At 47.1% G+C, this 25,160-nt stretch overlaps 1 protein-coding gene across 2 annotated transcripts in view; it reads left to right on the top strand.

The window, feature by feature from the left end:
• The first annotated feature begins 2,707 nt into the window (after positions 1–2,707).
• MIB2 (MIB E3 ubiquitin protein ligase 2) overlaps positions 2,708–25,160 on the top strand; it is a 43,173-nt gene continuing 20,720 nt past the window's right edge. The window contains exons 1-3 of one of the 2 annotated variants that reach the window (XM_020782323.3): positions 2,708–2,849; positions 20,691–21,017; positions 22,380–22,551. In XM_020782323.3, the coding sequence (XP_020637982.3) occupies positions 20,771–21,017; positions 22,380–22,551 (419 nt within the window). In that variant the 5' untranslated portion in view covers positions 2,708–2,849; positions 20,691–20,770. Of the gene's footprint in view, positions 2,850–12,248; positions 12,342–20,690; positions 21,018–22,379; positions 22,552–25,160 lie in introns of those variants that run through there. The other variant, XM_020782324.3, reaches the window with a different exon arrangement.

Genomic DNA, 25,160 nt, shown 5'->3' on the forward strand with positions numbered 1-25,160 from the left:
TTACTGTTTTAACTGTTTTTCTTGCTAGTACGCTCTGAGAAAGCCAGTTGGCTACTGTGCATTTCACTGCATCTTGAATCCAGCTTGTGCCTGCAGTGTGCATGTTTTTCAGCAAGTAAATAACTACTGTATTTTCTTTTACCTTAAAAGCCATGTCCAAGCAAGTAATTAAACCAGTTCGATGGTGAGTCGGTGCGTGTTTTTGTCGAGGGCTTGCGAATCAATCTTGTCTCCGAACATTGCTAGCCTTTTTTTTTTATTGTGCAATGGAGGGAATTCAAGAATAACCCTTTCTGCTAGGACTACAAAGCCCATCATCAACCCTATAACTTTAACCCATCATCAACCCCCTAACTCCATTTGGAGGTGACCGGAATGACAACAAAAAGCAGCAGCAGGTTTAGCCAGAAATGGTCTCAACCTGAGGCCCCAGGGAAACTGGGCTACAATGCCCCATGCTGGCTTGGGCGGGGATTCTGGGAGATGTAGTCCCAGAGCCAACTTTCCCCAGCTCTACCCTCAGGCACCGTCATGGCCTCTTTGAGCTGCTGCTGGTGACTCATCATCACGACGCAGGCGGTGTGTCATTAAAAAAAACAGTGTTTTCTTAAACCTTGGAGGAAATAAATTCAAGGCAGATGCATGCACACTTTTTTGCTGAATGTCTGGGGTTTTGCTCTGAAGGGCGCTCGAGATGCAGCTTTTGGCTGAAAGCTTTTCTTATTCTGCTGCATAGTCAGACCTGTGGCTTCAGGGGGAATTAAAACACACACACACACACACAACAAAAAACGATAGCAAGTTTGTGTGTAAAGAGACCCTTTGATGCGGCAACTCCTTATTCTCACATTTGCGGAATAATCACATTGAAGCGTGGAGCCATGACTCCCTCGTGCGGCCAGAGAGGGCATCCGGGACCTTAAAATAATCCAAAAGAGGAGAAAGCTGGTAATAGTTTCAAAGCAATGGGAATCTATTTGGGATTAAAGGAGGGACAAGTTTGGAGCCAAAAAGCTGATTATCTCAGGGTTGGGACGTGGGCTTGGTGGCCTTCTTTAAAATAGGTGAGAGAAAAATACATTACCATCTAGGATGGGGAAAATTAGCATTTTAAATGTGGGTTAAACTCTTCTAGATTCTTCGAAGTAACTTTTCCCATTAGTTGTTGTTCTTCCCTGACATGTTTGAGCAGAAACTTCTCTGGTTGAATCTTTGACTTATCAAAGGACCGTTTCTTAACAGCTCCGCTCATGGGTGACAAAGTCAAGATTGTGGCTTCTTCCATCCATCTCACATTTGGCCTTCTGCTTTTCCTGCAGAAATGCAAGGTTTCAAACCTGTTTGTTTGGCTGATGCTGTCACCATCATTTGTGCAAAAAATATAACTTGCCGGCCTTCAAAAACCCATGGGAAGATCAGGTAGAGAAGGTGTCAGAAAATGAGGAAGATCTCATAGGATTTCCAGATCCAAACTGAAAGACACGTTGAATATGACGCACCAGACATCATAGTAATAGAACCAAGAAATGTCTGGATCACTGACGTTGCAATGTCAGAATTGAAAATAAAGAATTGAAAAAAACCTAACAAAATACAGAGACCTGGACATAGAAACATCTGGCTTGTAGATGAAACACACATCCGTGGTCCCCGTCGTCATTGGGGCTTTGGGAGCAACATCAAGAAATTTCACACAGTCCTCTAAGCGGTTGCAGATCTCAGAAATCACATCATCAGAGCTACAAAACAGGGCAATATTAGCAACAGCATACATTGTTGTTGTTGTTTGGTCATTAAAAGATACTTAGGTTTTTGGTTAAAACTTGTATCTATTATATCACAGCAGTCAAGGTTTTTATAATTTGACTGGACCTGGTGTTTAATGATGATGATGATAATGATGATGATTTGTATGCCACATTTCTCCCAACAAAGGGCCCCAAGGCGGCTCACAACATTAAAAGTAACACAATTAAAACATAAAAAGTTAAATATTCAAAGGCAAATTAAATATATAAAATAGCATTAAAAGATTAAAACATGGAAAAGATGAAAATTATCTGCTAAACAAACTTTATGGTTCATTTTTTTGAGTTCATTCTGGGGGAGACCACTCGTTCTTCCCCCGTCTCCATTGCCACCCTACCTTATTTTGAAACTGCTGCCACCACGTTTAAGAAGCAGAAGGCGCAGCTCCTTGCATCATGATGATGATGATGATGATGACGATGACGATGATAATAATAATAATAATAATAATAATAATAATAATAATAATAATAATAATAATAATAATAATAATAATAATAATAATAATAATAATAATAATAATAATAATAATAATAATAATAAAAGACATCCACGAGATGGCGCTTCTCCCCAAATTATTCAAGCTTCGTGTTGAAAGCACAGCTACGGGGGAGGGAGCGAAAGACATACAAACACACACACACCCGGGCGGCTGGTTCGTTGCAGCTTAGGGCGGCGCAAGGGTGGCTGGGAAATGTAGTCTCGGCGCCTGGGCTTCTGTAAGCCGGCAGGGCGAGGCGCCCGAAGGAACTACCCTTCCCGAAAGCCTTTACGAGGGAAAGCTTTGGGGACGGAGAAAGCCCCAAAGGGAGGGGGTGGCGATGAGAGGCAGGGGAAGGGAAGAAATTGGCTTTAGGCGGCGGTGAAAGGAAGAGGCGTCAAAAAGGCAGGAGGAGGAGTTGAAGAAATAGAAAGGGGGGGGTGTTGGAGTTCAACAAAAGCAGCCGCCCCCCCCCACCACAAAAAATAATAAAGCTGGGAAGGAGCCCGGTTGGGAAGTCGCTCAGAAGAAGCTTGTTTTTCTGGCTACAAACTTTGCAGTAAGTTTGACTCCTGGAGGGGGTGGGTGGGGGGGATGACACCGGGTTGCCAAATGGCCAGCCTCCGACGCTCCTGTGCTTTTGGGACCGAGGTTTCCCCTCTTTACCCACCTGGCCCCCAAATGGAAAAAAAAAAAAAAGAGCAAGATCTGCATGGTTAAGGAGAGGGAGTGGATGTTGTGTATCTTCCTGGGGTGGCGGGTGGGTTGGCCCTTCCAGCTTGGAGGAGGGGGGGGAAGAGGCATAGCTACAAGGCCCCTCTTTTTTTAAAAAAAGTTGGCATCATTCTCTCTTTGGGGCAGGGAAAGCTCAGCGTCGGTGTTCAGGGTGGCGTGGCTTTTGCGTCTGGTTACGTCTGAATGCCATGTGAAGTCCCCTCTCGCCTCTGTTTATTTTTTTTTTGGGGGGGAGGCTGGCCGGCCTAGTGGTGGGAGCCCAGGGAGAGAAAGTGTGGGTTGGTTGGTTTTTCCTAAAGAGCTTCGTGCACCCTTTTAGATCATATGGCAAAAGGTTCGCTTGACATCCATTTCCAACCCCCCCCCCCCCCCCAAATAGCCTTTCTTCTTGTCTCTTGGCCCCGTGCAACTTTCACACCCCATGATCTGTTTTAGCCGGGAGCTGACAGGAGTTACATTTCCAGAGGGGAATGATAGAAAGGAATCAACCAAAGAGAGAAAAAGTCATTCAAGGTTGGGAGACACCCCCCCCCCCCCAAAATCTGGCTTGATAAGAGTTAGAAAAGTTAGAAAGAGCCTCTGCAGGAGATCTTTATTTTTTTTTAATCCTGCCTCTCTTCTTGGGAAAAAACCCTGGGTTTTCAAATCTGGTCCTGAGAGGTGTAGGTTGCATGGAGCAGTTTGTAGACTGGTGACAACGGTTGAACACTTTTTTATATATATATTTTTTAATTTTTATTTTTCATTCGCTGTGGCCCCACAGTCACACCAGAGATGCAACAGAAGACCTTTAATTTCAGGAGAATTTGCAGGTCAACCGGCAAAACCCCATCTCCTGAAATCAACAGGGCTTCCCAGCTTCCTGCTGTAACTTTTCTACTGGGTTTCCAGTAGCCAAAAGTAGCTTTTAAGGAAATAAACACATCCCATAGAGAGGTGTAATCAACCATCTTCTGTTAATAACGTTTTGTTAGTGTACCTATATATGTGTCGTTGTTTGGGTTCTGGCTGATGGATATTTACTGAATTTTGACCTCTTTCGTAAAGCTTGAGGTGCGTTTGCAACTTTCGGCACCTCCCCTTCTTTAAACTTTGCACATTGCTTTTAAAACATTTGTCTGCTTGTCTGCAAACATTTTGTTTCCCTCCCTCCAGAGAAGGTGCTCCAAACATACATATCATAGTAATAATGGTTATGAATTCGTGCATTTTAATGAGGACGGGGCCGTTTGTGTGTTACCGGGAGTGGGGGGGGAAGGGACCCAAACAAGGATTCCTGTCACATCCTAATAACTAATAAATTTGAATTGGCATACTGTACGTTTCTGTGGACCAGGCGGGCTCAGTGGGTTAAGCCTCTAGCTAGGGTTGGGAGTTCGAATCCCTGCGGTGTCTCCAGGGAGAAAAGCCAGCCTGGGTGGCCTTGGGCAAGCTGTACCGTCCCAGGGCTCCCCCTAGAGGAAGGGAAGGGAAATAACATCTCCACACTAGAAACCGCTGAAAAGGGTTGCCCGGAGTCAGAATTTACCTCTCAGCATGTTGTTGTTGTTGTTGTTGTTGTTAGTGGAGCAAACTTGCAGGGCTCCCCCCCCCGTACATTTCATGCAGCTGGCTGTGGAGCCACCAAAGTTTACGCCAAATCAAAGCTGCTAGTCCTTAAGGCTCCGTCATAATAATGCCTGATCATCCTGTATCACCAAGTGCTTTTCAAAACGAGGCAAGTGAAAAGGAAATGATAAAAGCCTGGCAGAGGCGCAGCGAAGAGAGTTTTTTGGATGGGGGGGCAAAGCGCCAAGGAAAGGAGGAGAAGGGTGTGGTGGCCGTAAACCAGTTTCTGTCAGGAATTTGATACCCTATTTTGGGGACCCAGAATATTCCCGGTGGAAGTGGGTTGGAGAGTCTCGGGAAGAATGTCTGTTCTCCTTGCCTCGCACCCATCCTTTCCTTAAAAATTGGTTCCTGAAATCTCACGTGGAGGCCCACGGGTGGCATTGGGCAAAGGGCCACATCATCCACGGAGCAGGCAAGAGGCCACTTTTTTCCGAATACGCGACCTGAGGCACAGCATACTTTTCTGGATTACGAGCCTCTTTCTTCAATTCGCGGGGCATAATCCAAGGTGTTATATATATGCTGCCACGTGCCAAGTTGTTTACTTGGGATCAGAGCAGAATTAGACGGGTAGTAAAGGTCGAGGATGTTCCTTTTCTGGAGTACAAATCCTGTCGCTGGGAATCCTGGGAGTTGTAGTCTATTAAAAGTTTGGAATATTAACAAGTGACAAATGCTGTTATTCTGCGCCGTCAAGGCAAAACCGACTTAGAGGGACCCAATTGGGGCTTTCAGAGTAAGTGAGATCTATAAGGACTGGTTTGACGAGTTCCGAGGGAGTTTACGTGGCTGAGTGGGGATTCGAACCCATGGCTGAGTGGGGATTCAAAGCCTGGCCTCCAGAATCCTAGTTCATGACCCTGTCCACTACAGGGTGTGTTTCTTAACACTCTTGTATTCATAGATTCCTATGAAATGTGGCGCTTGGGGGGGAGAGCTTTATGGATCCGGTGAACGGCCAGAAAGATAAACAGAGATAAACCTCCTCCTTCTCCACATGCTTTTCCATCGTGGCTTTTTGGACTAACCTTTTTGACCTGATCCTTTGCCATCGTTTGGAGGTACGTGGCTTACAGATGCAACCAGGCCGGCTTTTTTTCTTGAGAAATATAGCGGGAATCAAACTCCCAACCTCTGTCTCTGCAGCCAGAGACCTCAACCATTCAGTGATTACTCGGAAGTGGTTCCCTGTTTGTTCCCTTCCTCCAGGGGGCGCCCTAGGACTGTGCAGCTTGCCCAAGGCTACCCAGGCTAGCTCCTCTCCTAGGAATCGAACTCTCAACTCTGAAGTCAGACACCTAAGTCCCTGAGCTATCCATCCATTGTCAATTACCCTACAACTGAAATAATTACAATTCCCAACACACACACCTCCATATAGCAATAGTCTGCTGTCATTAATTTTAGATGACCCCCCTCTCTCTCTTATCCTGGGGCTCACCTTGCTGCACCCTTTACTTATTTTAATTTATTTCTTACCCATGAGTAGCCACCTTGCTGGGGCCGCTGGCTTTTCTCCGGCTCCGTTAGATTTCCTGTCGCCGGGGATCTTGGGGTTTGTAGTCCGGAAAGAGGACATTGGCAAGATGTACATTCCCCCCCCCCCCCCGCAGGGTCCCTTTGGATGGCACAGAAGGGAAAAGCGGCTGTCGTGATGATGGATTTGGAATTTAATTGAGGCAGACAGAAGTGATGGCTTGGCTTTTTAAGCAACGGTGGGTCAAGGGCGTAAGCTTTGCATCGTGCAGGGCAGAAGCAAAGATATTTGGGTGGTGTGTATTGTTCTGGAGTACCTCCAGCTTCCGTTTTCTCTGGTGCAAAAAGCTGCTTGCTAGTTCCGTTCCCTCTGGATCCAGACCCTTGGGAAAACTTTGTAAGAAACTGTGGTAACACTGGGTGCTGGAAAGGGAGGTGTTAACCCTTGAGACGACGTGGATTCGATTCAGACCCCCTGGCTCTGTTTACTCATGTGACATTTTTGGATGGGGGACTGAGAAATTATTTTTAATAATAATAATAATCAGCAGAAACCAGGACTTTGGAAAACCCCTTAGCCGCGTTTCCAGACAAGGAATAGACCTTCCATTTTGTTCTGAGTGCAAACGCAGCCGCCCCGGATTGTTAAATAGATTTGTTCATAGCTCGAAGCTGACTGCCGCTTCGTCACCGGCTTGACTTGTTTCTAAAAAACCATGTGCCAACAGCATTGATTCTTCTGGTTTTCGAGGGCGCCTGTTTGGATATATCGTGGGGTATGCTGGGGGAAGCAGAAGGAACAGCGTACAAGCGTTAGAAGCTGGCTTCCAGAGAGCTTTGGCTTTGTGTTATAACCTAAGTTTCTAGTCCTTAGGATGGCAAAGTCATGCTAAAAAAGAAAAGAAAAGAAAAACAGGTGATAAACACTTACCAAGATGTTGAGTTCCCAGTACCGCTGACCAAAGACTCATGCTCTTCCATTGAGTGAGACTGGGGGATGATGGGAGTTTTAGTACAAGAAGTAGTTGTTCCTAGCTCTGTAGGCCTGGGCTAGGTTTTTGTTTCTCTTATTGCATTCTCTCATGATCTGACATAGGAGATTCTCTCCCCCCCCCCCCCCGCGCGCGCTAGCACAAAATCCCGGCTAATGGAGTGGCTCTAGATTTTTATCAGAACAATGTGGTGTAGGTCATTCTGGACTTAGGTCATTCAAGGTTCTAGTCCTTGGTGAGCTCCCATTCAATGGCAGCTTTTCTTCTCCCGGCCTGCCTCGCAGGGTGGTCATTACGGAGAGCAAGAAGCGAAAAGGAGACCCATGTATGCTGCTGGGAAACTCACTGGAGGAAGCATAATGCCTGTGAAAGTAACTCGCCAATACCCGATAAAATTACAACGGAGGGAAGCCGAAACCTTGAACTAAGAAAATTCTTCGCCAGCAGCTTGGGCTGGGGGTAGGAAGGGCTTTATCGGAAAAGGAAGGTGTCATTTTTGGGAACGAGTGTGCTAGACGGGCGAACGGTGTCAGACAAAGCAGGTCCGGGCCGGGACACACACATCCATTTCATTGCTTTTTTCCTTTTCCTAAAAGCGAAGGGCGTGAAGTTTTTGCTTCAGAATAGCTCTCGCCCTTTGGGTTCACCTTCCGAGCAGTTTTTGACCTTCTCTGTTGTGAAACACAAAATGTGCCGCTTCAGGAGCTGGCCTGGGAGAGGATCCGCCTCCCCTCCCTTCTCTGTCTCTCACATTTTGAGTGACTTGTTTTTCCGACAGCAAAAGGTGACCTCCTCCTCCCGCCCGGAGTGGATTGCTTTGTTCGATCATCCGGGGTGACACCGCCGTAGTAAAATCAAAAAGGTCGAAGGGGAAAAAATGAGGAAAGTATCGGTGAGACAGAGTGGCGTGGCGTGACCTAAGGACTTAAAATTGACAGATACACGAGTAGAATGATCAACTCTTCAATTCTAGCAACAAAAAGTTGAACAGATTTGTTTTAGCGTGAGGTTTTGAGGATGATGATGACCCTTTTTTCCCTGATGGATCATAATCCACAGAAGCTCAGCCAAGATAAATCTGTTTGTCTTAAAGGGTTCAGCAAGAGGGCTTCCCCAAATTCTACTTAGATCTCTGTTTCCTTCTTACCCATTTAGGAATATTCTTAATTTTTAGGCGGTTGGCTTGTTTTTGCTTTTTTTTTTTTTAACCCACAGTGTCAAAGTAAATTTGTTCTCCAGCTTGCAGTTTCTTCTGCCTCCATTGGCAATGCCTCAAGTTGATTCCACGAGTTTGCCTTTAGGACATAATTGGAACTCGGGACCTGGATCCACAATATCTTGTTAGGATTATTTTGTGATTTTTGTATGTCTCCCCCTTCTCTCCCTTGACCTTTGCAACAGCCTGCTGGAAGACAGGTCTGTTTAATCTCAAAAGGTTGGCCGTTGTTTCACTTGCCCTTGTTTTGGGAATTTTCAAAAGCGCACACTCTACATGTTTTCTTTTCTTTTTAATTGTTGTTATGCTGAGAAAGACTGACCAGCCCATATCTTTGCAAACCACTCGTTGAGGCTACTGTTTAAAAATTGAAAGACTCCCTGGTTTTTGAGCCATTGTTTGTATAACTGGTTAAAGATCAAGCTGTGATACAGATTTCTAGCTTTTGTTTTGTTTGCAAATGTTTATTTTTAGAGAGATCGCCATTTTTATAGCTGGAGCTCAGAATCGCCCAGGGGGTCAAAACGGGTGTTGCTTGTGTTAATTTGTGAATTTGTAGCTGATCCCAAGAGACCGATGTATCACGTATGGATTTTGGATACCCCCACCAATACAAGCTTTTTCTCTTGTTTTGGCATTTCCTAAGATGGTCCTACATGGGACGTGGTGACGCTGCGGGCTAAACCGCAGAAGCCTGTGCTGCAGGGTCAGAAGACCAGCAGTCGTAAGATCGAATCCACGCGACGGAGTGAGCGCCCGTCGCTTGCCCCAACTCCTGCCAACCTAGCGGTTCGAAAGCATGCAAATGCAAGTAGATAAATAGGGACCACCTCGGTGGGAAGTAACAGCGTTCCGTGTCTAAGTCGCACTGGCCATGTGACCACGGAAGATTGTCTTCGGACAAACGCTGGCTCTATGGCTTGGAAACGGGGATGAGCACCGCCCCCTAGAGTCGAACACGACTGGACAAAAATTGTCAAGGGGAACCTTTACCTTTACCTTAAGATGGTCCTGGTGGCTGGGCTCAGTTCAGAAAGGAAGTTCCCAGCTGTCCCTGGGACAGGAACAGGAAGCTTGGACAGAGCTAGGCCTAGCTGGGACTTGGAGCTTTCCGATTTAGGCCTAGTCTCCCAGGTGAGCCACATTTAGGTGCCTGTTAGGCTGGTAGAACTCCCAGTATTGAGAATGTTCATATTTGTGGTCCAGAAGATCAAAAAGATCCCATCTTTAGTGGTTCTTACAATCCAACATAACAAATAAGGGAGACTTAAGAGTGGAGAGGAGGCAGTGGGAGACAGGAGGGCATGGACCATGCTCTGATCCATGGGGTCACAAAGAGTCGGATACGACTTAAGGACTAAGCAAGAGTGGAGATCCCTTTGTAGACCAGTGGTTCTTAACCTTTGTTACTCGGATGTTTTTGAACTGCAACTCCCAGAATCCCCAGCCAGCACAGTTGGTGGTGAAGGCTTCTGGGAGTTGCAGTCCAAAACTCCTGAGTAACCCAAGGTTAAGAACCAGTGGTGTAGACCTGTATGGTGCAATCCAGACACACCTGGGAGTAAGACCCCTCCCCCCTCTTATCTCAGCAAAGCCTGTTTCTACATCATTACTTATAGATCTCCTCTGTTAGTGGTCCATGCTAAGAGGTAAGATCTGAACTTGGGCTTTCTTGTTTTTTAACAGAGTGTGTTAGCCACCGGGCTATATCTGCAAAGCCCCGAAGCTGTGATGCAACATCATCTGTCAGTTCCATGGCATTCCCCAACCCCCAGATTTACCACTACCCAGTAATAAATCAGCCAGAGAGAATGTGTGTGCGTGTGTGTGTATGTGTGTGTGTTTAAAGAAAGAATAAAGAAAGAAATGGGTACAACTGGAGTATAAAACTTGCCAGGCCCCTTAGGTGTATCCAGGGATGTGACATCTGGCTGTTGATTCCAGGTTCCATGCTCCAGGCACTCTGCATATGGTCAGGGGCACAGTGATTCTGGGTCCAGTATGCAGACGTTCAAATGCGTCACTTTTGCTTCGCCGCCTTGCAATTCCCCGAGAAGCCAGGTTTGTGGGAAAACCTGGTTTTGTTTGTTTCGTTTGATTTAGAGGGTATCAAAACCATACGTCGAGAATCTAAACTTTGGGGGAAAACGGTTTTCTAGTATGCAGAGAAATACTGTACATTATATTCCTTACAGTAGGTTTATATTTCTGTACATTCTGCAGATGTTAAATCCAGAAGGAGGAAAACAATGAGGCTCTGAGCATGTGCAGAGTGTGTTTTTGTCATGTATGACAAAAATCAGTATGTGAAGTACAAGATCTGGTGTCACAGTTAAGAGTATTACACTGGGATATGAGTGGCCTGGGTTTGAATCCCCATCTGGCCTTGGAACAGTCACAGCCTCTCAGCTGGGCAACGACTGAGAATCCACAAAGGTTGTAATCAGCATTTTACGGAGGTTGGAAAGTGCTGAATTTATATTGTGGGCAGGGTTGAGCACCTGCGAAATTTTGGCTAAGAGCCGGAGCAGATTCACAGCACCACCAAAATTGGAGTCGCCTGCCACGACCACCTCGCAGAGTGGTTGTAAGGAAAAATTAGGCAGCAGAGAAGCTATGTATGAAACCTTCAGGTAGTACAGTGGTGCCTCGCTTAACGGGCGCCTCGTTTAATGCCAAAATCGCATAACGATGAAGATTTTGCGATCGCACTGCGATGTCTTACATGGGCAAAAATCGCTTTGTGATGATCGGTACCCTGTTTCGCTTACCGATCATCGCAAAGCAATGATTTTTAACAGCTGGTCGGCGGGTCCAAAATGGCCGCCGGGTAAAAAAAATGGCCGCCTGCTGTTTTTGAGGACGGATTCCTCACTTATCAGGCAGCGAAAATGGCTGCCCTATGGAGGATCTTCGCTTAAAGGTGAGTCTTAAGCCCATAGGAACGCATTGAAGGGATTTCAGTGCATTCCTATGGGCTTTTTAATATTGCATAGCGAGGAAATCGCTTTGCAGCGATTTTTGCTGCACCGATTATCGTCGCTATGCGAGGCACCACTGTACTATTTTGGGCCCATCATGAAAAGGCAGGAAAAGACCATTGTGCTGGGAAAGAATTGAAGGCCGGAGGAAAAGAGGAAGACCCAAACGTGAGAGGGACAGACTCCCTAAAGGAAGCCACGACTGCTGAATTTGCAAGACCGGAGCAGAGCCGTTGAGGGGAAGGGCCGTTTGGAGATGCCTCATTCACATGCTCAGTCTCAGTGTTTTCCTTCTCGATTCCCCCCCCCCCAATCTCTCGATCTCTTGCCATAAGCTGCGTGTTGACAAGGGGGAGGAGCTGTGCTGGTGAGCGGCGGGGAGGGGGAGGCCAACAGAGCGGGACCAAGGATCCCAAGTCCCCCCCCCCCCCCCCGGGCTGGCTCTGTCTTCTGGGTTAGAAATTCAATCGGTGGTTGATGCAATGGGGAGAATGAGGGGGGGGGAATTTAAGGAACCCCCCCCTTTCTTTTTTCCTCCAGAGGCAGGTTTGTGGGTGGGCCCTTGGCGAGGGTCTAGCCAATGGGAGAAGAGCAAACACCTCCTCTTCTCCCCCCCCCCCCCAATTCAAGTGAGCCTTGAAGACTCACTCCTTAAGCCCTTCTTGCAAATAAGGAAGGCTGGCTGGCAAGGTTGATTTGATTTTTACCTGCATCTTCCCACCATTTCTTACCTGGATCCTGCCCTTTCTGCTCCAGAGGAGGCAGGCTTGACTCCCAAGCTTTTTCCTTCCTGGAGAGAGAGAGAGAGAGAGAGAGGAAGGGGGACCATCTGGAAAGCTGGCTGCCCCACATGCCCAGCTCTTGCCTGGGTTTCAGGCATTCCCGGGCACATAGATGCGCCAAACCACCCCCTTGTACGAGTGCAGAGGGAACCCCCCCTGAGAAGAAAAACCGGCTTCGCCTCCTCGCCGTGGGCTGATGCCAACGCGGATCAGGGAAGCCAGGCAGGCGATGGCCGGGGGGCCATGAGCAATATGGAGGTTGTTGCTTTATTTTTCTTCATTGCCTTTATTTCCCCAATGGCTGCACTTGGGGGGGGGGGTTGGGGGAGGTGGGAGAAGGGCCAAGAAGGGGTGCTGCCTCAATCTTGGGTGGTCTTTCTAGGATAGCATCCGGGAAGCCCTGTCCTAAAGGGATGTGATCCAATTCAGAGGGATTTAGAGGGGGGGCCCTCGGCCGCCACCGATGGCCCCTCAAAACTGCCAGAACTCCTACAGCCCCCCCTCACGATCCCTGTCTCTCCCCACCCCTTTAAACCTCATCCTATCCGACTGCCCTTTAAGCTCGTAAAATAAAAAAGCACGCCGGGGGCCCAGGCAGGAGTAAACAAGATAATCCCGGATTCTGGTCCTTCTGCCTTGACAAATTGCATCTCTTTCCTCTCCCCCCCCCTTTCCAAATCTTTCTTGCTTCAGTGGTCCCCTCCTGGGGTAATGGCTCGCTCTACCCGGCCTGGATCTGTTCCCAAGTGATCCTGCCCCTTTGCAAGTCCAGTAGGATTTGGGGTGTCGGAAGGATGTAAAATGGAGAGGGTGGGATGAGGGAGGACCCCACCGTCACTCGCATGGTTAGAGATAGCTACGTTTCCGGGAAACCAACGGGACGGTTGGCTTTTCGATGCCAGGAAGGAAGGCTGGGATCTCTCCTTAAAAAATGCTTCTTTTTCTTATTCCCTTGGAGAAGATGCTTTTTGAAGGGGGGGGGTCATATGGGGTGAGCCTCTGTGTTTCTTATATTTTGTGGTCGATCGAAGCAGGAGAAAAGCATCAGCTCCTTTGAGAATGTTTCTTTTTAAAACACACACACACAAGTTTCTAGTCCCTATTATTGTGCTTAGAGGCCTGTGGGTGTTGCCCGGTGAAACCGTGAAAACTTTGTGCAGCAATTTGCCGAGGTTTGTGACAGAAAGGGAACTCGAGTAAAAAAGATTACTGAAGAAGAGAAATGAGCCCCGTGGGACGGATTTCTGCAGAGTTTACATCCCGGTAACAATTATAAATCTTAGTGCTGTTTGTGGGGCAGATCTCTCTCCAACCGAGGAAGTGGGGGGTTATTAAGGGGATGGTCTGGGTTTTATGCATGGAAGGGATTTTAATGTCGCTCGGGAGCTGTGGTGTAGTGGAAACGGCGTTCACAGGGCGGAAGCCCCAGAACTTTCTGAGTAACATTCCTCAACACACACCCCCACTGGGTTTTGCGCCCAACTTTTCTGCATCTTTCACAGTTTGGTGGAAGAGGAATGGTGTGTTTTCCGGGAACAAGGTGTCATTGTAAACCATCTTACTGTGAGAGTTCTGGGCAGGGGGGGGCTTGGTCTTGAATGTGCCATTAAGAAGCATTAGCTTAACAAAAGACCCACCTCTCGTTTGTCAGTATCAAATAAGCTAGTGGCCTGCAGTTTTGGACTCTCTCGTTGGGGTTGTTGCAGAGACTGTCGTGATGAATATGTGCATGTCCGTATTTGCTGCTACACCACTGTACGGAGCGTGATCTTTCATGGAAAGAGTGCATAATGGCGTATACCAAGACAGGAAGAAAGCTGAGCCTGTTATACAGCAGAGGCTTGTGTCATTTGGGAAAGACCTCCAAGGGATTCTTACTCCCAGTCGGTGGTGTCAGAAGGGGAAAACCCTGAGGCTTCCCCATCGGCAAGGACTACGACATAATTTTCTCCCATTCAGACTTTCCTCTGGGTTTTGCTGCCGTGCTCCAGATAACAGGAGGAGAAATTGAGTTTTCCCCAGAAAAATTTATTCTTGGAGGCTGTCCTTGCAGCTATTTGTGTTGCAATGTTTTAGAGGTTTTGCAAGCCGTTTGGTCTCGAATGAGTCGTCAAGAGCCGTTGGCCTGACAAAAACTCTGCTCCTGGCAGAAACTGAAGCCTGCTAGAAAGTGTATGTCGATAGAGATCGGTTCTGCTATTCTATGTGTTTCAACAAGTGATCTTATAGGTATGCCAACCAATTTGAGGGGATGGTATTTTTTTGGTTCGTATCCTGGCCCTGTGGCATCTCAGATGAAGATTTATATTTGCATATACAGTACAGTGTATATAGGACACAACCCATGTAGTTGTAGTAGGGAATTAGCGCTGTTCTCAGACGCTGAGATATCTCTGATTGACAGCCTTTGGAATTCTAGTAAAAAGGCAAAGTATGTCCCACCTCGTCTGCCATAGCCAGAGAGAGCTCTCCCTAATTTGCTGCTTTCTTATTTAATGAGAGATTTTAAGCGCCGAACTTTCTGCTTTCAGAGTAGGCCTATTAGGATGAAGGTGTGATTCTTTTTGGGGGAGGGTGTTCAGATATGCAGCTATCAGCTATTTCAGGCTGAAACAGAAAAGGGGAGATCGTGCAGGTAGGAGCTGTATGGCCACATCCTATAGATCGGCTTCACCGTTCACCTCTGAACCCACCCGATGAGTCACATTTAATATTGATTAACATTAGCCTGACTTGTGTAAAGACAGACTTTCTGTTCCCAGCCTCAAGTGTGTTTGATTCTGCAGTTCAGAAAAAAGCAAGGCAATTCTGAAAGGGACAGTAACTTATGATTCGAAGCAAAATATTAGGGTGGAGAGTCCTTCAAAAAAAAAAAAGAAAGAAAGAAAAGAAAAAGGATAAACATGTACTCTTAAAGCCCAAATACATTCATGAAATGAATCAGTTCTCATTGGCCACCCATCATTCTGAACACTGGCAGCTTGGAATGCACTTTTTCTACCTTAACTTCCACCCCAAATAAACACAATAAGGGAGCTCTGCTAGATGAACATTGGCCAACGAGAATTCCAAAACTTAACCCTTTCTGTGCTGGATTCTCTTGACAGATTTTGGTTGCCCAAGCTCTTCTGAGTCAAAATCAGCCTCCTTACCTGTTATTATACTTCCATCATCATCTTTCCTTTAGAAACAGGAGAGTTTTCTACAAGGCAAGGGTGACTCATGATTCTGCATGTATTGTAGCCCCCACCCCCAACCACAGAGAAGCAGGCAGACCGCTTTTCAAGACCTGGTTGTGGGTGATCAACCGAGAGCAGATGACTAGCTTTTACTTTCCTTTTCTCCTTGATTCAGAACGGTTTTTAAACGCTTACAACAGGAAATAAAAAGCGGAAGTGTAATTTTGTAGATCAGAGATAGTAACGTTGTTGGGGGAACATGTTGGTCTGTGGTTTCACTTCAGTGCTTTTTTTTAATGAACATATTTTTTAAAAAAAAACTTTTATAATTGCAGAAACAACACTTTAGGAAAATGAGATCTGGAGACATTTCCTTTCTTTTGCGCAGAGAAACCCCCCACCCAACTCCATCATAAATATGTTTACTAATAAGTTGAAGAGCATGTGAATTTCCTCCAGTGACTGCAAGATAGCCCTCCCTTTTCCCTCTTCTGTCATCACAGCAACCATCTTGTGAGTCAATCAAGCCAGGCTAAGGGAAAGGGAGAGAGAAAGAGAGGAGAGATGGGATTTGGGGTGTTTTTTGGACTACAGATCCCACAATCCTCCATTCTTGGAGTTCCGGCTGACACATAGACGTCTAAATGTGGCTCACCTGGGAGGAAGGCCTCATCTGAAAGCCTTAGAGGCCAAGCTAGGCCTAGCTCCATCCAAGCTTCCTGTTCCTGCCCCAAGGCTAGCTGGGAAATTTCTTCCTGATGAGGATGCTTAGCTTCCAAGCCTTACAGTTGAGGCCCTTCTCCCCGGTGAACTACACAGAGTTCTCTGCAAGATGCCTGTCTCTGAGGCAAAACTCCCTGAATGGAGAATTATGGGATTTGTAGTCCCCCTGAAAAAGAGACAGGACCATGGTCACTCATTACATCGAGGTTCGGGGCAGAGACTGGAAGGCCTAAAATTGCAAGTGTAGACAAGCAGCCGTGATTTCAAGGTCGAAGAGGTGGCTCAAGGAAGTTTCCCCATCTGTTCCTCCCGATGCCCAGAGCAGGCCTGTCAAAACGTTTGTTGATCTCGAGTTCCTTTTGAATGCTCCTTCCTGCCTTTGGGGAAAAGGTTGGCATGGATCATAGCAAGACCATCTGCTCTGAACGTGTCTGACAATAAAGTCACCTTCGGCAAGGAACCAAACCTAGACAGGGCGGCAATATCTGCAGTTCCTTACAGCGTGGTCAACGGGAATGGGATTTTCGGATTTCAGGGACTACAAATCTGATCATTCTCGATTCTGAGAGTTTGTCCTAGCTTACACCCACCTTACAGTTACCTGGGTAGAGTGGGTGGCATATAAATTAAATAAATAATAATAAATAAAATACGGCTCACCTGGGAGAAAAGGCCTAAAATGCAAGCTTTTCAGGCCAAGCTAGGCCTAGCTCCGTGCCATCTTCCTGTTCCTACCCCAGTGCCTTTCTGGACAGGAAGCTAGGCCTAGCTAGGCCTCAAAGCCTTACAGTCTAGGCCTTTCTCCCAGGTGAGCCAGAGTGAGGCGTCTCTACAGTATCTGTAAGTCAGGTTAAACTCCCAGCATGGAGAATGATGGGGCTTGTAGTCTTCAGAATTGCAAAAATCCCATCAGTCAACTCTTTATTTGTCAATACAGCTACCCTTCCTTTCCGCCTTCTTTGAAGGATACTAAATCTAGCCAAATGAAGTTAGCAAGAACAACCCCTGACTGCTGGGAACGGAGATATTAATTACTGAGTAATCCTTTTCGGTCTGACCTTGACTTATTTTTCCCCCCTTACCTATTGCAACATCTTCAAACTCTCTTCAGACTTTCCTGTCTGGACTGTTTTCTAGTAGATGTCTATCTAAGAAAGTGCCAGGAGCTTCAAACAGGGTGAACGAGAGCTTTTGGCCCCAGGATGCTCCAAAGCTAGCCGTCTCCTACTAGTGATTGTTAGGGTGGTGATATAATCATCCTCTTAGAGCTGCAGATCTGGAAGGGACCCTATGGGATCATCCATTCCAGCCCCTCCCAAGGAGGCCCAGTGGGGGAATCGAACTCCCAACTTCTGGCTCCACAGCCAGAGACCGGAACACCCATGAGCCTTCTTGTCTCTCACGAGAACTCTTTGAAAAAAAATCCCACAGCCCCCATGAAATAGAAAAAAATTAATGTGATGGGATTTATTGAAACAGGACCAGCATCTACAGGAGGGGAGTACCTATGTTGTTTGTTTAAGCGGATGATGGGTTTAGTCCATCAGGTTGCTGCTGGTGAGATGGTCAATGGAAGGATGTTTCAAATTATAAGTTACCAAGCTTCCGCTTGTTCACCTTTTCCAAACCCTTGTTAAGTAGCCCTCCTTCTCTCTAACATGTAACTCGTTCCCTCAAACCTCTGGAGGGAGGGGAGGTTGACTTTTGATCTTCTCTTGGCAGCAAAATAACCCCGTGGCCCGCCAGAACTCTCTTGTCTGTTATGTTCTTTCAGGTTGCTCAGCAGCTACAAAAGAGCGCCCTGTTTTGTAAACTAACGTCCCCTGCTTCCGTGGCATCCAGGAAGATATTTATGGAACCCGTCTGCCTTCAGCGAGAGGCGATGCTTTTAAACAGCAGGGCTTGGCCTTTGCTGGGAGAAAACTCTGGGTGGGAATCAGGTTCGAGGAAACAGCCACTGTGCCGATTCCCCACGACGCACAGTGAACAAGAAAGCCCGCCACACAGTGGGTGTGCGGTTGTGGCCTGAAGTGCGCCCGTTTTGAACACTGGTGTGACTCCGGGGCATTACATATTGACATAATAGGAACTGGGATTAAGAAACCCATGACCTTTATGCCTCTATTTTTATCAAAGTTTTTTCCTTCTGAGGCAGGATTGCTGTGGCGACTGCCCACGGTTTTTAATTTATGGCCCTCTTCTCTCTCTCTCTCTCTCTCTCTCTCTCTCTCTGTGTGTGTGTGTGTGTGTGTGTGTGAGAGAGAGAGAGAGAGAGAGAGAGAGAGAGCTGACAAAAAGGGCCCCCAATTCCCATTGTATTTTTAGCTTCAGATCTAATTTTAGCACGGTTTCACCAAACTGGGAGGGGGGGGGAAGCAGGACTCCACCGGAAAGATTTGCCGTTTTCTGTGGGAAGTCCCTTCCTTTCGAAATTTCACACGGAGGGCTTGTGGAGGGTTTAAAGCCTCTTAAAAACTCTACACCTGTGCAAAACGTCTTGTGCGTTGTTGTTTTTTTCCTGTCGAGGACCCCAGAAATGGAGGCTGGGCTCCATTTCTCTCTCCTCCTTCTCTTTCTTTCCTCTCTGACCCCCCTCCCCTCTTTCTCTGCCCTCACCTGGTCCTCCTCCTTCTCATCTTCTAAGTATGTTTTTAAAAGTTGTAATAATACTGATCTTGGAACGGCAGAACTGGAAGGGACCCTGTGGATCACCGAATCCATCCTCTTGTCATTCAGGCACCGGAGAGAATCGAACTCCCAACCTCTGGCTTTCCGCAGCCAGAGACCTAAGCCACTGAGCTGTTTAAAACACTCTTGAATTATTGCATCATGAATTGAGCGATGTTTAATTACTAATGCGTCTTTATTTATTTATTTTAAAAAACTTCAGAATGGATTGCACTTTTAGTATTCTCTGTTTCGACATTGTGGGAGAAAAGCAGCCTAAAGAGAAAAAAAATCAACCAATAAATACATTTTCTGGTCATCCCGTTCTCCACCTCCCTCTCTTTTCTAGCTTGCCCATAAAGCTGTTCAGGAATGAATGGCTGGTCCCCTGCCTGGGGCTTCAAAACCTTCCCCCACATTAATGAAAGCAGAAATATTTTCAAGGGGGGGGGGAAGGATTCTGTCCGCAGTTTCAAATTCATATAATTTGTACTCACCGTGGAAGCAGTGGCGCCGATGCTGCACTTGTTAAAGTACTTTTTAGAGTACTGGACTCACTGGGCTTCCTGGGAGAAGAGCCAGCCTGGGTAGCCCTGGGCCAGCTGCACAGTCCCAGAGTAGCCTCAGAAGAAGGGAATAATGAACCACAGTCTGAGCACCATATACCTAGAAAGAATTATTTGGATAGCTCAGTGGTTGAGGTCTCTGGTTGTGGAGCCAGAGTTTGGGAGTTTGATTCCCCTCCGGAGAGAAGAGCCAGCCTGGGTAGCCCTGGGCCAGCTGCACCATCGCAGGGCGCCCCCTGGAGGAAGGGAAAGGGAAACCTGTGTCTTCTCTACCGGGAAAACTTTGAAAAGTCAGCATTGAGTTGACGTCATTGGGCTTCTGGGGGACAACCAAGTATTTCGAAATCGGTGACTTTTCAAATTTCTCCTTTGCGGACGTTTCTCTTTGCTGTTAAAGAGCTCATGGCTCACTCAGTATCCCATGATTCCCTTTTCTGAAATTAAAAGCAGGCTTTGGATTTGGGACCGAGGGGCTGTCTCTTTTAATATCATATCTCCTTAAACAGAACCCCGTTGGACGTGTTCTGACTGGTAGCGTATATCTAGGATACAAGGCAAACTCCCAAGCATCCGGTGACCCAGTTTTGATTCACAAACTCTCCGGCTTCGTCTCTCTTTTGAATAAAATGCCTTCTCTAGAAGGACTTCCGCTATGTCTGCTCTGCCTTCAGGAAATGTTTCGGCTCCGGGAAAAGATACGAAACCGATGTCATTAGACCGGTTGGCTTCTCTGAAGGGGGCTTTAGAGTTTTGAAAAGTAGACAAATACAAACCGAGGCAACACAGTATCAGCTGTGAATTTGTGCAACAAATTCAAGATGGGCTACGTTGATACATGTAACACCTTCTGTAGCTACAAAAAGGAAATAAAGAACCCCAATCAGCAACTAAATGCATCTTTCAATTAAATCAACAGGCAGATACTCTTATTTTAAAGACACAGAATACATTTCAGCGATTCACTTCAGCTTTGCAAGGTCTAAATCACGCTCCCTCGGTGGAAACATATGGAGAGAATGCAGCAACGCCTCTGCTAAATTTTCCCGATGAAGTAAAGCAATAATATGGGATGTGACTTTGATATCCAGAGGGGATGGTCTCCACGCGCGCCCCCCCCACCCTGTAGATGCTGAAAATTGCAGAAATAGGGAACGCTGTACATTGCGTGATCTCTGGCTCTCTCTAGTGGCTGGCCCTGGAAATATACATATAAATATGTATTTCTGAGGTTTTTTATTTATTTATTTATTTATTTATTTATTGGACTTATATACCGCCCCATAGCGCTACAAGCACTCTTTTCTTTAGTCTTTTCAGACAGTGGATAAACGAATCAGCGGATCGTGATAGAAAGGTCCTACTTTATAGAATTAGTCTTTCGTGGTGTGATTTTTTTTTAAAAAAAATCATGGCTTCAGTATTTGCATTCTTAAACCATTCGTCTCAAATCTGCCCCTCTGCATCTCTTGTAGGTTGGCTCGATGCTTCGCCCGCTGTTTCGTGAACCCGCTGGTGGCCGGTTTGCGAGCTGAGGGGGCCCACATGCCGGGGAATGGCCTGTGACCCCAACGCCAGCATGCAGGTCGGGATGCGGGTGGTCCGTGGCCTGGACTGGAAGTGGAACAACCAAGACAACGGGGAAGGGAACGCCGGGACGGTGGTGGAGATCGGCCGGCAAGGCAGCCCGACGACGCCGGATAAGACGGTGGTGGTGCAGTGGGATCACGGGACCCGGACCAACTATCGGACTGGGTTCCAAGGAGCCTATGACCTGCTTCTGTACGATAACGCACAGATAGGTACGTTTTGCGAAGGGAGGCGGTTGTGGGACAGACACGACCGGTTATTACCAGTCTCTGCCCCTCTGCAGCCTGCACGTTACAGGCGCTCTAGAAGGGCACAGGTCCAGAAACCATCTGGAACCCAATGTGGAAGAGCCACCAGGTCTGGAGAGAGGTCCAGAGGCAAAAATCCAGCATACAGCTGAAGTTAAGCACCGTGGAACAGGGGCTGCTTTGAGGAACTAAGGGGGGTTCTTAAGCCATGGTCAACTCTGTGGTTTCTGCGGTGGGAAACCCAGAAATGAAGGCGTACATCCTCCAGAGTCTCCCCTCTAACCAGCTGCAAGCTTTTAGTCCAACCTGGAAGGGTTATGTCCTCTGAGAATACCCCTGATCTGGGGGAGCCCTCTACATTTTATGGAGTGCTCTCCCCCTGAAGGAGCCAGATGTGTCCTGTCCAACCAGCGACCTCTTGGAATGATGATCGTGTGGCCTCCTTGTTGGCTTCTGCGGCCACGCAAGACGAGTCTCGGATTCCATGGCCGAGTCGGGATTTGCACCCGGATCCCCTGAGTCCTATTCCAACAGCCCCTCCATGACACCAGACTACGCAGCTCTCTAGACCCACTGAATCTCTTAACGTTGCACAAATCCCATTGATCTGGGGGGAGGGGTCTGCTCAAGGTGTGATTCCAGTTCTGGGAGTGCAAAGGTTGGCTGCCTTCATGGTTAGTATTATGGGATGTTCAGGGCCAACCCTTGTGAAAGGTCAAGGTGAAAATGTACAAATAAAGATGTGATCCATGCGTTGAATCAGGATCTCTCTAGGTGAACACCAAAATATTTTGAGGTTTTTTAATGGTTTTAAAAATGGGTCAGGATTTAAAATAAGATAGGGTGGACCAGCTAGGGCCTGTGTCACTGGAAATTTTGGAAATTATACTGTAGTAGGACTGCCGTCTCCGCGGGATCAGTACCTACGGTGTCACTTGTCTACTGAAAATATTAAATAAAAAAACCCCGGAAATATGTATTTCCATGGTGTATTAACAGAACTGCCCACTAGAGGGAACCAGAGACTATGCCATATAAAGTAGGACTGTACTGTCCATGGTGAATTAGTTCAGGGCCCCCTGCAAATGCCAGAAAATGTGGACACATCGAATGCATGGCCTCTAAATGCCTAGAAATATATCTAAATATTTATTTTTGGGATTTTTAAAAATTTAATTCTTTTGGGCAGCAGATAAGTGAATCAGTGGATACCACAAATCCTACTGTACGTTGCCAACTTTTGAGGCGGGAGCCTCTGTCGTTGCTTTGGTGCGGGATCCGCCGGCAACAGTAACCCTTGCATTTCCGCTCTCTGCCCTCGGACAGGCGTCCGCCACCACAACATCATCTGCGACTGTTGCAAGAAGCACGGGATCCGAGGGATGCGCTGGAAGTGCAAGGTGTGCTTCGATTACGACCTGTGCATGCAGTGCTACATGAACAACAAGCACGACCTCTCCCACGCCTTCGAGCGCTACGAGACGGCCCACTCCCGCCCGTGAGTTCCCCAGGCTTTCTTCTTCCCATCGGCAAAGGAGTCGAATAAATGTTATGTGTGTGTGTGTGTGAGATGATTTTTTTTTAGCGGCTCTTGGTTGTTCTGATGTGCTGTCAAGTCAGTCCTGTCCTACGGTGACCCCATCCACGAACGAGCCCTCGGCAACATGTCCTGCCCTCAAGAGCCCGGCTCGGCTCTTGCAAACTCAAGCTCGTGGCTTCCTTTAGGGAGTCGGTTCATCTCATAATGGGGTCTTCCTTGGCTGAAAGGCCACTTCTGGGAACGTTGCAGAAGAGGAGGGAGGGAAGGAGAATTTATAGATCCCTCCCTCCATCCATCCATCCATCCATCCATCTATCCCTCCATCCATCTCTCTCTCCATCCATCCATCCATCCATCTATCCCTCCATCCATCTCTCTCTCCATCCATCCATCCATCCATCCATCCATCCATCCATCCATCCATCCATCCATCCATCCATCCATCCATCCATCCATCTCTCTCTCTCTCCATCCATCCATCCATCCATCCATCCATCCATCCATCCATCCATCCATCCATCCATCCATCCATCCATCCATCCATCCATCCATCCATCCATCCATCCATCCATCCATCCATCCATCCATCCATCCATCCATCCATCCATCCATCCGGTAGCTCATCTGGCTACCAAGGCCACTCTGGACAGTTGGCAATATAATGGATCTGTTGAATGCCCGAATACAGTGGTTCTCCACCTTGGGTCCTCCAGATGCTGTTGGAAGCAAACTCCCAGAAGCCTCAACCACCAGCTGGGCTGGCCAGGATTTCTGGGAGTTGTAGTCCAAGAACCTGTTGGGTACCCAAGTTTGGAAACCACCACTTTAAGTAGCAAAGCTGACCCAAGAGGGTTTCCCACTCAAGACGCAAAGAGTTCTTATTTCTGCCGTCTCCTTCCATACTGACTTGGCAGAAGAGATGCCAGGATCGTGAAGGTGGTTTCCCCAGGGTGACACTCATCCATATTTATTTATTTGAAATATTTTCCCCTCACCTTTCTCCGTAAAAGGACCCGGGGCAGCTCATCCACGCTACTCTGGTCACTTACAAGATGGGGAAGGAGCTTCAAAACTCATGTAGTTTGAAATCCTTCACACAAGTATATAAACGCGCACAAAGGCACACGCTTTTTCTCCTCCACAGAAGGGAGCAGGGTGAAATAGCCTCCGTATGAATGAATGACCTTTGAACTTAGCCAAAGCATAACAGGGGACACGATTCTGGATTCTGAAAAACCTCCTGCATGTTAGCTGTAAAGAGGCTCTCCCGTTGGCTCATTCCCTCACCCCCTGCAGTGTCTCATGGAAAACCTAATTTTCATTTTAAAGAACCTTTTCTCGCTTTTTTTTAAATAGCTCAGCTGCTTTCTCCTCCTTTCCTTTCTTTCCCCCTTTTCTGGAGGTTGCACTTTGAATGCTAAGTGGATTTTCTTTTGAACTGGCAAGATCGAGGGTTGCATTGAATGCCCCCTTTTCCTTTTTTTCTTCAATCTGAGGCTTGGTGTAAAATTATGCCATTGGACACGGCGGGCGGCGCCAGGTTGGGTAGAGAGGAGGAAAAGGTTTATTTATGGTCGGAAAGAAGCTTAGATCTCTCTAACCAGAACCGGCCCTTGCTTTCTCTCTACCTGAGCCATTTACCTGGAGACCTCACAAGCAGAGATACAAACTTAATACCTGTTGTGCAGGTACTGTACTTTTTCCCCCCTGTCTAACACAGGGAGTTATAATAATTTTAAAATGGGAGTTCTAGGATGTTATTGCTGAAAGATTTAATTTTTCCTCGTCCTGCGAGGGACTGAAAGACACAGAAGAGAAGTTTGATTTCTAATTAACAATGGTGTGCCGTCAAATCCATTCTGATGTAACGGCAACCCTTTTCAGGATTTTTCAAGGTAGAAAATACACAGAAATAGTTTTTCATTCCCTTCCTTCCGAGGGTGCCCTGGGACTGTGCAGCTGGCCCAAGGCCACCCAGGCTGGTTTTTCTCCCAGGAGGCCAAGGGGGGAATCGAACCTCCAACCTCTGGCTCCATAGCCAGAGACCTAAACTACTCAACTGTTATTCAGAAATGGTTTCCCATTCCCTTCCTCCCGAGGGCATCCTGGGATTGTGCAGCTGGCCCAAGGCTACCCAGGCTGGCTCTTCTCCCAGTGGGGGAATCGAACTCCCAGCCTCTGCAGCCAGAGACCTAAACCCCTGAGCTATTTTAACCAGCTTCCCAACTCGTTAACTAGCGATAGTTCGAATCCCCCCCCCCGGGGCCTCCTTAACAGGGGCTGAACTCTATAATCCATAGGAACCCTTCCGGTTCTGCCATTCTAAGATGATGATAAGGATGATGTTGTTTTCTACAGCTACAGTTATTTTCTATTTTCTATAATGATAACAATAATAACAACAACGACCACATTGCTTGCCCTGTCTGTGGATGAGATTGTTTGCAGCTCAAGTTGTTTCTCCAAACTTTCTCCTTGGCCTGAGCTTGTGTTGACACACAGCCCGCCTCTTCGGCCTTTTCCTTTGGGTCCCGAGTTCAAGTCCCGTTGTGGCCTTGAATTTCTCC

This window comes from Pogona vitticeps, chromosome 7, assembly GCF_051106095.1.
Source record: "Pogona vitticeps strain Pit_001003342236 chromosome 7, PviZW2.1, whole genome shotgun sequence".
In the NCBI taxonomy this organism is placed as follows: Eukaryota; Metazoa; Chordata; class Lepidosauria; order Squamata; family Agamidae; genus Pogona; species Pogona vitticeps.